The sequence below is a fragment of the Rhinoderma darwinii genome, chromosome 1 (genome assembly GCF_050947455.1).
Source record: "Rhinoderma darwinii isolate aRhiDar2 chromosome 1, aRhiDar2.hap1, whole genome shotgun sequence".
NCBI classification, from domain to species: domain Eukaryota; kingdom Metazoa; phylum Chordata; class Amphibia; order Anura; family Rhinodermatidae; genus Rhinoderma; species Rhinoderma darwinii.
In genome coordinates, this window is record NC_134687.1 from 509400210 (window position 1) to 509413177 (window position 12968).

General features: G+C 40.8%; 1 protein-coding gene across 2 annotated transcripts in view; it reads right to left on the reverse strand.

Moving 5' to 3' along the window:
* DMXL1 (Dmx like 1) overlaps positions 1-12968 on the reverse strand; it is a 199971-nt gene that overhangs the window by 58788 nt on the left and 128215 nt on the right. For both annotated transcript variants that reach the window (XM_075836306.1, XM_075836297.1), the window contains exons 21-26: positions 11050-11147; positions 10610-10775; positions 10149-10404; positions 3429-4501; positions 1466-1651; positions 1257-1333 (exon numbers count right to left, since the gene is read on the reverse strand). In XM_075836306.1, the coding sequence (XP_075692421.1) occupies positions 1257-1333; positions 1466-1651; positions 3429-4501; positions 10149-10404; positions 10610-10775; positions 11050-11147 (1856 nt within the window). The remainder of the gene's footprint in view (positions 1-1256; positions 1334-1465; positions 1652-3428; positions 4502-10148; positions 10405-10609; positions 10776-11049; positions 11148-12968) is intronic.

The following is a 12968-nucleotide window of genomic DNA, read 5'->3' on the forward strand; positions in this document are numbered from 1 at the left end:
GACTTTTTGATCTCTTTTTATTCCATTTTTTGGGAGGTGAAGTGACCAAACAATTGTGATTGTGGTACGGTTTATTAATATTTTTTTTTACTGCGTTCACCGTGCGGGATAAATAACAAAATAATTTTGTAGATCAGGCCGTTACGGACGCGGCGATACCAATTATGTATAGTTTATTTGTTTGTTTATATATTTTTATTAATAATAAAGGCCTGATAAGGGAAAAAGTGGGACTTTTACTTTTATTACTTTTAAAACTTTTATTTTCTTATTTTTACACATCTTTTTTTAACTTTTTTTTTACTGTATTACTTTGTCCCACTAGGGGACATGAGGGCAGGAGCCCCTGATCGCTATTCTAATACACTGCACTACATGCGTAGTGCAGTGTATTAGAACTGTCAGCTACTCACTGACAGCAAGCATAGTGGGTCCTGACGTTGTCAGGACCCACTAGGCTTCCGTCTATGGCATAGCCGGACGCCATTGTTTGGTGTCCGGTTGCCATAGTCACCATCGCCGGCCGCTATCGCGTAGCAGGCCGGCGATGGCGGATTAACCCCTAAAAAGCCGCGATCTCTATAGAACGCGGCTTTTAAGGGGTTAATCAGCGGGGACACAGCGATCGGTCCCCGCTGTAGGAGCTGTGACAGCTGCTGAACAAGACAGCAGCGTCACAGCTCCTGTATGTGTCGGGAGGACGGCCGAAACGGCCGTTACTCCCGAGACGTACTATTACGGCATGGAGCGCGAACGATACAGCTGCCATGACGTAATAGTACGTCAAGGAGCGGGAAGGGGTTAAGGCCCTTTTACACTGGCCAAACGAGCAATCAAAGAACACTCGATCCCGATAATTGCCCTGTGTAAAATGGGCAGCGATCAGCTGATCGCATGGTTTTAAATGTGTCAAATATTAGTGTTGTCGGCAGCACATTTCGTGTAAACAAGGAGATGTGCGGTCGACACGATACAAATGTATAGGGATGAGCGATCGGAGTAACGAGCACCTGTCCCCATACTAGCTCCTTGTGAAAGGAGCAAATGAGCGCTGTCTCCTTGTTTGGCGCTCGTTGCACCGGCCACACTTGGCCGGTGTAAAAGTACCTTTACACTACACTTCAAGAAGCTCTATAGAAAACTTCTAGGGTATGCAGGCATTGTAACGTATGTTTTAAATTGTCATTGTTAAATCTCCTTATTTATGTGCACATACAAATCATTAACAAAAATAGAACTATTAATGGATTCTATACCTGTTGGCTGGTCCTCCACAAAGGCACTGATAGATACAAGCAGAGAGAGACGCAGCCAGAGTGTGCATTACATATATCTAGAAGAGAGGGAAATGCGAAACATAAAGTACATTATCGCAGTTCTTATTTAATATCCACTCCTGTTTAGCAAAAAAAAAAAACAAAATTGTAAAAGAAATTTCTAGCACATAACGTGTTCAACAACATACCTTATTACTGTGGACATCAGGGTGAGGTGGTGAATCAAGATTTATTATGGAATGCAGAATATCATGGGTTAAGTTACTGAGATGTAATAAAGGATTGGCCACAACAGTTTTGGCACTTGCTGTGCAAGCAAATAACAGCGGGATTGAAGTCTGTTCTGTTTGAGGATTCGAAAGTAGAGAGGTATCCTATAAAGTAAAAGGTTAGTCAGTTTGGTGAAAAAATATATAAAAACAAAATTATATGCAAGTATTCAAATGTAGTAGATCACCTGCAGTACTTTCCAAACAATAACAAGACACATTTATTTATTTCTGTTACTTAGATAGCGCCAACATATTATGCAGCGCTGTACAGGGGTCCTTAGTTACTGTCCCCATTGGGTCTCACAATCTAAATTCCCTATTGGTATGTTTTTGGGGTGTGGGAGGAAACTGGAGTACCCAGAGGAAACCCACGCAAACACCGGGAGAACATACAAACTCCATGCAGATGTCGTCCTCGTTTGCGAACCACTGAGCCACCGTGCTGCCTAAAGCACAGGCTTTCAACACAGTCATCTTTAAAGGCAATGGAAACTTAAGACTTTTTTGTTTTTGGTTACTAAAATATATTATGTTTAGTGCAACTTTGTAATTTTTTTTTTACTTTTTGATATACAGCTTCTATGGATCCTAGATACATAGTAGCTGTATCTTGCGCTGAAACCCGAATCCGTCAGGTCAACGGGATTGACTACCTTGTCTCTGACTCACAGGATCCAGCTGTAGAAGACTATAAACAAGACACTGTATAATCCTAACCTTGATGGCTTTGTCCCACAATTAAAAATTACATTTCTCTGTTAGATCATGCAAAAGATAAAAAAAAATTATTGAAATCTTAACACTTTTTTGGCCTAGATATTGCTGCTACATACTTGTTATGGCGCCACCTGTTCTTTGTTTTACACCCAATGTCACCAGTATCGGTGGTCACACATGTACATGGGTGGGAGGGGGATTCCTGCTATTGTGCAGACCAGCCAAGAAATATCAGTGAACTAGACGCAGCTTCTTCTCACTGGTAAGGTTTTATTTTATGCTAATCTAAAAGAGAAGTGTAATATTTAAAGCGTAGGACAGCCCATTTAAAAGGCTTGACTGGAGAAAAATGCTAAAAGCATAGCCTTGTAGAGTTACATAGCTACTTAGGCTGAAAAAAAACACATCCATCCAGTTTAACCTTTCTGAGACTACTTCTACATCATTAAATGCTAAATTAATTCTATAGAAACCATTATGAGTACCTTTCTTAGGGCTTATTCAGACGAACGTGATATACATCCGTGCAACGCGTGTGATTTTCACGCGCCTCACACGGACCTATGTTAGTCTATGGGGCTGTGCAGACAGTCCGTGATTTTTACGCAGCGGGTGTCCGCTGCGTAAAACTCACGACATGTCCTATTTCTGCGTTTTTCGCGCATCACGCACCCATTGAAGTCAATGGGTGCGTGAAAATCACCATATGATCATGACACACGGAGCTGTTAAGTGCATTTTGCGCACACAAAACGCAGCGTTTTTTGTGAATCCGGCCTTAAACTGCAGTCCACTGGGCAGAAGTCGCTACAACGCCTTTAGCAGCATCATTGACATGCTTTTAAAACCAGTCTCATGCACATTGCTATACAATGAGACAACTTGCTTATTAACCAGAGAAAAGAGGAAGAGGAGTGCGGTGCACAGGAGCCCATAGAAGACTTTGCAGATGCTAAGAGAAAATTACATTTCCCAAGTTTCCGGCAGTGGAGTCGTGTCAGAGGCAGCCTCTACGTAGCCAAACACCTGTCTGTTGCTATGGTTTCAGCATTATTCTCCAGTCAACCACCCATAGTACTTTGAATAGGTTTAAGATTATACATATACATTGCAGCTTTCTGGTCATCCAACATCAACAACACTACTGTAATAAAAACCATACCTGCTGTGACTCTTGAAGAAGCAGTATTAATTCCATTCGGACGGAGGCGAGCCCACCACCATGAGATCCATGCAGGACACAAAAACTTAAGAACATTCTCAGAAGCGACTGGAATTTTAGTAACCACTGACGTCTCTGAAAAAGTTCTTTCCTTTGCTTTGTTTTGACTTGATCACAAGAATTATCTGAAGTGCCTTCATAAGAACATTCAATGGCCCCTGCCAAGTTTAGCTCCTCCAGGTTAGCACTGTAATCGCATATCTTTTGAAGGGCAACAACTGCTCTCTCCAACCAACTATACAGCTGATACCGCAGTTTGCCACCATCAACTTCATAACCAGTGGATAATGTTCGCAGCTCGCCAGTTAGAATCTTTAGACATGCTCTAAATTTGAGCTGTGCAGCCATTACATCTTCAGAGTGACTAAGGACATCATTTTCATCAATGCTCATAGATTCTGAATAACTAGTGGCGGTTGCCTCAGGTTTATCACTTTCTGAACATTGTGAATGCTTTAAATCCTTCATCGACAACCCAGACCCTTCAGACTCTCCATCTGTGTCACTATCCCACTTTAATTCCAAAGGCTCATCTTCAATTGCCATTGATGGCTGACTCCAGTCAAATGAAAGAGCAGAATGTTGCTGTCTATCTGAGGATGCATCAGACACTCCATTGACCAAGGAGCTTGACCAATCAAAGTCACAAGCTGAGTCTTTCTTTTCTTCAAGTAAAGGTGATAACGGTATAGACACTTTGCTTGTATCTGCTACACTTGACGTACGAAGGAATGGCTTTGACCGCTTCACTACTTTCGGCATTTTTGATAGTACTTCCAGAGCTAACATTGGACAGCCAGCTTTTAAATGAGCATGTGCAGTAGTAAAGAACAACTTTCTTTCCCCCAAGTTAATTTGGTCAGCTAAGCCATTTTCGACAGACAGACGCATTTTGGTAGATGAGGACTCTGTACATCCAAAATGTCGCCTCAACAACATAGGGTGTGTTCTTAAGAAATTGTAGAAATTGAATACTGATGGATCACAACTTGATGACAGCCTCCAAGAGTCATCTGTGAAACAACCAATGTCACAAATAGCATTCAGTTAAAAATAAAAAGGAAGGCTTGAAACAAAAGAAAATCAGGGAACAAAAAACAAACATTCTCTAGGATAAATATTTGGTAAAGATTACCGCTCTTTAATTTTATAATATTAAAGAGGTTATCTACTTTAAATAATCATATTCTGTCCCAGAAAAAAAAAAGAATGCTCACATAGTGTCCCAAAACTAAGACCCCTAGTGATTAACTGTAATCTGCAGGATAACCTGGCAGAAAGTGTTCAATTTCCCTACAGCACCACTACAGGGGAAAAGCAGCATTGCATGTTACCCATTGAAACCAATGTGCTGTCTGCGTAATGCATGTACTGTACATGCTGGTTCCTCCAGAGCAACAGATGCTGAACAGAGGTCCTTAGTCTATTAAAGGCCAAGTACACTTTTGCAAGCTTTTTTTTCCCTTCTAAATAAATCAATGTTTTAGGGTGCTTATGAGCATTCCCCCCCCCCCCTCCTGATACAGCTTCTATGTATCCTGTATACATAGAAGCTGTATCGTCGGCCATGAGCCAATTCCTGTCAGTTTAGCTGAACTGACGGCTTGGCCGAGAGCGGGTCCGGTGTGTGTCTTACTGCAGGACAACCAGAATATCTATCACATCTAGGGTCATGAACTTCGATTTGACCAACATTACTGTGAAAGATATTAAACAAACACAGGACCCGCTCCCAGCTAAACTCACGGAATCGGCTCATAGCGAACACAGATTCTATGTATACAGGATGCATAGAAGCTGTATCGGAAAATACTATGCAAAATTTTCAATAACATTCTTTAACTCCTTCCCGACCGCCCACTGTCTTTTGACGTCAGGCGGTGCAGGTCCCCAGTCTACAATGACGTCTTTTGGCGTCGCTGTAGATGAGGCTGATGAGCGCTCCTGTGAGAAGCCTCCTGAACACAGCTGGGGTCGGAAAACATTCGGAACCTAGCTGTTTAACTGTGACTGCGGCATGATCAAAGTGAATTCCCCTCTTTGATCACATCACCGGGATTCCGGTGATGCGATCAAACGCCAGGGAATCCCTCTGCAGTCAGCCCTGAGGACCTACAAAGGACGCCAGGGCTGTCTGTTCTGTTTGCCTGCTGTTCAGGCACACTATGTGCTGCCCTAACAGCAGCCTGAGTCATAGTGACACAGTGTAATGTATTGGCATACAGGAGTATGCTAATACATAAGTAAAAAATAAAGTTAGAAATAAAAAGTTATCCCTTAATGGGATTAAAAAATAAAAATAAATAAAAAAGTCCCAAAAAAAGGCATTATTTTGCATAAAATATAATTTATTGCCCCCACATTACATAAAAACAAAAAAACCTACACATGTTCGGTATCTACACGACCGTAATAACCTGACAAATTAAATTAACAGGCTATTTAGTGTGAAACGTGAATGGGATAAAAGAGAAAGAAAAACAAATGCCGAGAATCGCTTTTTCCTATATTCACGCTGTAAAAAAATAAAAAAAAATAAATTTCTTTCAAATGTGTACATAGCCTTTATGTTTGAATGCATTAATGGGATATTATAAAATACTTTTCTAACCCCTTCCCCCTGCTTGCATTCTGGGCCCTAATGACCAAGCAATTTTTTTTGTTTCTCCATCGTCACATTCAAAGAGCTATAACTTTTTTATTTTCACGTGGACATAGCTGTAGGAGGACTTGTTTTTTGTGGGTTGAGTTGTATTTTTCAATGGCACCGTTTTGGGGTATATAACTTTTTTTTTACTTTTTTTGGGGGGGGATCTAAAAAAAAAAAACCAGCAATGTAGCCATTGTTCTATGCATTTTACATTTCTGCCGTTTACGGTCCGGCATAAATAACATGCTACCTTTATTCTATGGGTCGGTACGATTACAGCAATACCCAATATGTATAGTTTTTTTTTTGTGTTTTACTACTTTGGCAGCATAAACACTTTTGAACTATAATAATTTTAATTTTGCATTGACGCTTTCCAAGAGCCATAACTTTTAAATTTTTCCGTCAATGTCGCCATATGAGGGCATGTTTTTTGCGGGACTTCATTGCTACCATTTTGGGGCACATGGGACTTATTGATTAACCTTTTATTATTATTTTTTGGGGGGGGGGGGGGAAATGGGAAAAAATAGCAATTTTGTCGTTGTTTTTACGCCATTCACCTTGCCGTTTAAATAATATGCGAACTTTCTTTTTTGGGTCATTACGACTATACAATATATGTGTAGTTTTTATTTTATTTTTACACTTTTACTAAATAAAACCATTTTTTTGTGGCAAAATTAGATTTTTTTTAATGTGTTACTTTTTATTAATTTTTATTTCACAAATCTTCACTATGCGATCTTTGGATCGCAGATATAATGCTTTTGTAAAACTGACAGGCATCTATTAGGACGTGTCTTATAGGTATATAGCCAGGGCAGACCTGGGGGCCTTTGCTAGGCCATGGCACCCCAACGGATGCCCGCAATTGAATTTGCAGGGCCGCCGATGGGCGACAGAGGGAGCTCCCTCCCTCTGTAAACAACTCAAATGCAGCGGTCGCTAATGACCGTGGAATTTGAGGGGTTAAACAGCCGCGATCGAAGTAAACTTCGATTGCTACCGTTGGAGCAGGAGCCCGGCTGTCATCTGACAGCCGAACCCTGGCTCCAGCCTGCACGGGAGACCTGTGCAAGACGTAGATTAGGCCGCCGCGAAAAGTCAGCGGCCCACAATAAAACCCCTTAATGACCGCAGTGAAAAGGCGTCTCGGCGGTCGGGGAAAAACCAGACAACTCTTTTAATGTTGTTGAGCGTTTCTGTAAATATCACAATCCAAAGCCAAGTAATTTACAAATATTTAGCAACGTACAGCAGTATAACAATTGGCACATACTGTAATAAAGAAAAAAAAAAGGAACCAATGCAGGGAATGCCAAATCGGAAACCATAGCTATAGTTTCCGCTAAAAAAAACCAAAAACCTTACAGAAACAAAGGGAAACCAACTGCAACGGAAGCATTGCCATTGAAACCAATGGTAATGCAAACGGAAGCTATGGTTTTCATTTGGCTTTCCATTCATCGGTTCCTCCGACGGGAAGGTCAAACGGAACCCATGAACGGAAGCCCAACGCTGATGTGAACATGCCCAAAGTAACACCAGGACTGCAGGAAATGTAAAACAATTGTCATTAACAAAACAGTAGTGGGAGTAAGCACGGCAGGCACAGGTGGAAATAAAGACCGTTAAAAGATGGCAGCTTGACAGAACATCAATGAAACTCCACACCATCATGCATATTTCCAAGAAAACTATCACCGTACCAGGCAGTATTAAGCGATTATTTTTTAGACATCCATGTAACATTTTAGTCAAATAATGGAACGCTGACCATATAAACAGATTGTTAACTGCACAACCTTTACAAGTTCCCACTAAATGAATAATCTGTCTGCAGCCTTTCACAGTTCCCCTTTCTACTAATCCAATTTCAGATTAGTCTGTTTACTTCTTGCTCTTCCTCACAGTATAAATGGTTAATCTGTAATTTAGTACCCATGGATCTTGAGGCATTTTTTCTTTGACTGAATGGCAGACATCTTGAGAGCTAGAAATAGTCTATTTCCCTAAAAAAATAAACTATGAAACATAAATAAACCTCTTAATGACAAGATTTTTGTCCTTAACGACCGGGCCTGAAAAGGTCTTCATGACCAGCTACATTTTTCAGTTTTTACCTCTCTCCATTTCAGCGGTCATAACTTATTTATTTTTTCATTGACGTGGCTGTATGAGGCCTTCTTTTATGTGGGAGAATTTTTTTTTTTTTCATAGTTTAGAGGTAGAAAAAAAATATCTTAACGTGAATATAAGAGAAAGCGATTCTCTGCATCGTTTTTATTGTTTTTTTTTATCCTGTTCACATTTCACGCTAAATAACATGTTAGATTAATTCTTCAGGTTATTACGGTTGTTTAGATATCGAATATGTGTAGGTTTTTGGTTTTTATTTAGTGATGGGGCAATAAAATCTATTTTATGCAAAATAATGACTTTTTTTCAAATAATTTTTTATTTATTTTATTTTTTTGGGCTTTGTAAAGAGAAGTGTATGATGCTGACCATTCATGTCCATTTGTATTCACCGCACAGCGTGATCTCACGAGATCACGCTGTGCTGTCACATACACCCACATTAACTTTACTGAAGCGTCTTGAGAGTGAATAGACATCACCCCCAGCCAGGACGTGATGTCTATTCACACTCCCGACACTTTGGTAACGTTTTTGTTAGACTTACTCACGCAGCACAGCGTGATGTCGCGAGATCACGTTGTGCGGTCATTCACAGCGTGATCTAATGAGATCACGTTGTGCTGTGATTAAGTCCCACACTAACTGTCCTGGCTGGAGGCAATGTCTTCACTCTCAAGACACTTCAGTAAAGTTAATGTGGGTGTATGTGACATCACACGAGATCACGCTGTGCAGTGACTACAAGTGGACGTGAATGGAGAGAAGTGTATGACGCCGATTGGTCAGCGTCATACACTTCTCTTTACAACGCCCACTTGGTCAAAAGGCAAAAAACGCCCAGTTGTCCATTAAGAAACTAATTAGCATAAATCTAAAATTGCTCATAACTACAATTTTCTAAATAAAAACCAGTTATCTACATTAAAGCGCCGATCAGATTATGTAGGAGATAGGGCACTTATAATCTGGTTGACAGAACCTCTTTAAAGGGATAACTATTTTTTATTTGTAATGTATTTGCATACTCCTGTATGCTAATACATTACACTGTGTCACTATGAGACAGGTTGCTGTTAGGGCAGCACATAGTCAGGGCTGACTGCAGAGGGATTCCCTGGTCTTTGATCACGTCACCGGGTTTCCGATGACGAGATCAAAGCGGGGAGTTCCCTTTGATCTTGCTGCGGTCACGGACCGTGGCGAGCAAAGGGTTAAACAGCTGGGGTTCGAATGTTTTCAGACTCCAGCTGTGTTCAGCAGGCTGCTCTAAGATCAGAAGCTGTAAGTTACAGCTCCTGCTTAGAGGATGAGCGCTCACAGGAGCGCTCATCAGCCTCTTCTACAGCGATGCCAAAAGACGTCGCTGTAGACTGAGGACATGTACCGCCTGACGTCAAAAGACGGTGGGCGATAGTTAATGAGTTAATGACCAAACACTGTTTACCTCTGCAGGTTTACTAGCTATCACTTTATGGTTTGCTTTCTTTTCAGTGATCTTTTTGTACAAGAAATGGCCTTATTGCCAATAGAAACCAGCTACAGTGTGATTTTTCCGAAGTTTAAGACATAAATGTTGAGCTCAGATTGGTTGCTATGGGCAACAAGCTAGTTTTTCTGTTAGCTTTGTTAAATAAGCCTCCTCTTTAATAGCCGCAGCCACTAACAGATGGGGCCCCACTCACTGATGTCCATATGCTCCTACTAAGGTATATAAAATGGAGTCATCCCGGTGGGACAATCTCTTTAAGGAGTTAATTACGAACTACATAAAAACGAATATACAACACTAAAACACTTAGAACAGATGGAGTGTGTTAATACTCTTCATTGAATAACGTTCTTCTAAAGTTTAATAAAGAATTCACCTTCTTCATCTCTAAACAGCTGCTTCAACAGAGTTTCCAACGCCCTTTTGTAATCCTCCAGAATCCAGTAAGCCATGCTGCGCACAAAGGGGTCAGGGTGCATACAAGACAGAGTGGGCTCTCGGCAAGATGACTCTATACCAAGCACTCTCTTTTGCAATATTGATTTATAGGTTGAAAATTTTTCAAATTCAGATTCATAAAGTCTGGATATCACAAGAGCAAGTTGGATGTCATGTAATTTCTCAAGACAAACCTGAAAAAAAATTACATTGTAAGCATTACACAGTGCAAACTACCAGGCCACATGATACAAGCAACTTTCATATTAAATAAGCGCAAACCCATTCATTTTATATTACTCTAATCAAAAGATGCATTATTATGAAAAATGCTCTGTAAATTCAAGTGCATGATGAATTTCTTATGGTATAAACAAAAAATATCATATGCATTACAACCTCCACAGCATCCTTCAGAGATCCGGCTAGGAGGAAGAAAGCTGCAGAGTGCTCAAAGCGCTGTTTGCCGAGTAGAGAGAAAGCATTCTTCAGAGCCGCTTTCCTCCATCTCTCTTCATTGAAGTTGTTTCCAAAAAACTGAGTCATCTTTGTGTCTCTCTGAGACCTAAGTAGAGGGAGAGTCTTGTAATTAAGAAAATAGAGAGGATTTTACACGCCAAAAATACTAAAACATTCTTCTTATACAATAACTGGAATCTTACATTTTGTTAGAATATTTTTTTATGCATGAAGACCAAATTAATTTTCGTGGTCTTACACAAGCAGTGTCCTACTGATTATTTCCCGTAATAAATAGTGGAATGTTCAGTAGAAATGCAAAATCTCATCACTCAAAATATTTAGACATGCCTTTAAATGTTTTAAAAACTGCAGCTCACCTATATAACCCCCATATTACAGCTTTCTTCTTCATTGCAAGGTAGAATATGGCAGCATCTAAGGGGTCATTGTTTCTCTGGAAAGCTGCCTTTGCAATCTGAAACAAGAAGTGGAAAGATCTAGAACATAGCGTAAAGTAGTACAAGACAGAGTCTATTTTCATACACTTTACTGATTCTCATAGTAATGATCATTTCTTTAAGGCCTCATGCACACGACCGTAGCCATGTGCACGGCCGTGATTTTCTGGTCGGTCGGCCATGGAGCGTCAGCCGCGAGCTGTGCACATGGCCGCGGCCATTACTTTCAATGATCCCCGGACCGCAGAACACAGATGTAATAAGGCTTGCCCGTTCTTTCTGCGGTCCGGGCTCCAGAGCCATGCACGGACCGTGGAAACCACGTTCGTGTGCATGGCCCCATAGGAATGAATGGGGCCGCAATTCTCCCGTGGATTTTCAAGGGAAATGCGGCCGCAAAAGCACGTTCGTGTGTATGGGGCCTTCGTTAGTGCCATTCCTTTAAATAAAACGCAAAAATTCAGCAGATGGTACTTCATAAGTAAGATTATATCAAAGTCCATTGTACGGTACAATATAAAACATTTTCCTATTGCCACTCCGTGCATATCTGACCTCAAATCTGTCAATGAAGCTTGTGAGTCTTTATGGACAGTCTGCTCCCTGTAGTATAGCAATTTGAATATTTTTACTAGAAGGCATCATCTGATTCTTTTTAAGAGTTAGTATTTCAGTAAGGCTTGGCAGTTTGACCCATTCGTGCTCAGCAACATACTATTCCGTCGCGCTAAGTGCATTGTTCGCGCTCAGCGCCGGAATAGTACATCCAGGGGAAAATGCATCCCCATTTTCCCCCGGCGTTTCATCGAGCTGTGATGCCTGCCGTTTCTGACAGAAGGCTATCACAGCTCAGTGTGCAGGGACCAATCATAGTGGTCCCGCCTTCACGATCGCTGCTATTGGTTAGTGACGACCAACCAATAGCAGCGATCGCATACGTAATTTCCTGCTCTGACCTCAGATCCTGCCGCACCTGCTCTCTGTTGGAGTTAGTTGAAGAGAGCGGTTGTGGAGAGAGTCAGAGCAGAGCAGTTAAAAAAATAACAAATATATCATTTATTTTTTTGCTTTTACCAACTTGTATCCACTTCCCCCTCCTGTCCTTGTGTTCCCCTTGTCACCCACGTTTTTGGTCAGTGATGTCTATCACTGACCACTTTTGAGTCTTCAGGGCCACATTTCCCTGGTCCCTGAGGATTCCCTCCCCCCCTTTATAAAATATAATGAAACCAAAAAAGAAAGTCAGTTTAGAAAGTCAGCAGATAGTTTAGTATTAGGGTTAGTTAGTGTCAGGGAACCGTCAGGTATAGCGTCAGGGAATTTAGCATCAGGAATCAGTGACAGTTAGGTTTAGCGTTAGGGATCCATCACTGTAGTTAGGTTTAGCATCAGGGAAGTTCACATAAAATTAGTTGTTAGCGCCAGGAATAATCTAGATAGGTTTAGTGTCAGGCACGCGTCACCGTAGTTAGTTTTAGCATCAGGAAAGCTCGGAATAATCTAGGTAGGTTTAGTGTCAGGGAATCGTCGCTGTAGTTCGTTTTAGGGTCAGGGAAGTTCACAAAAAAATCTAGTTAAGTTTAATGTTAGGGAAGTTTACTCGTTCTATAAAAACGAAAAAAAATAAAATAATTATATATATATATATATATATATATACACACATATACACACATACACACGTTTTGATATTTAGTTATCTGCAGCATCTCAGCTGGTATTAGGGTTTGTTAGTGTCAGCGAATCGTTCTATTAAAAAAAAAAGTTTTAGGTAGCAGTCTACTGCTTCTACTAGTGCTAATAAAAGTACTGTTCAAGAGAACACATTTTGCTGTATA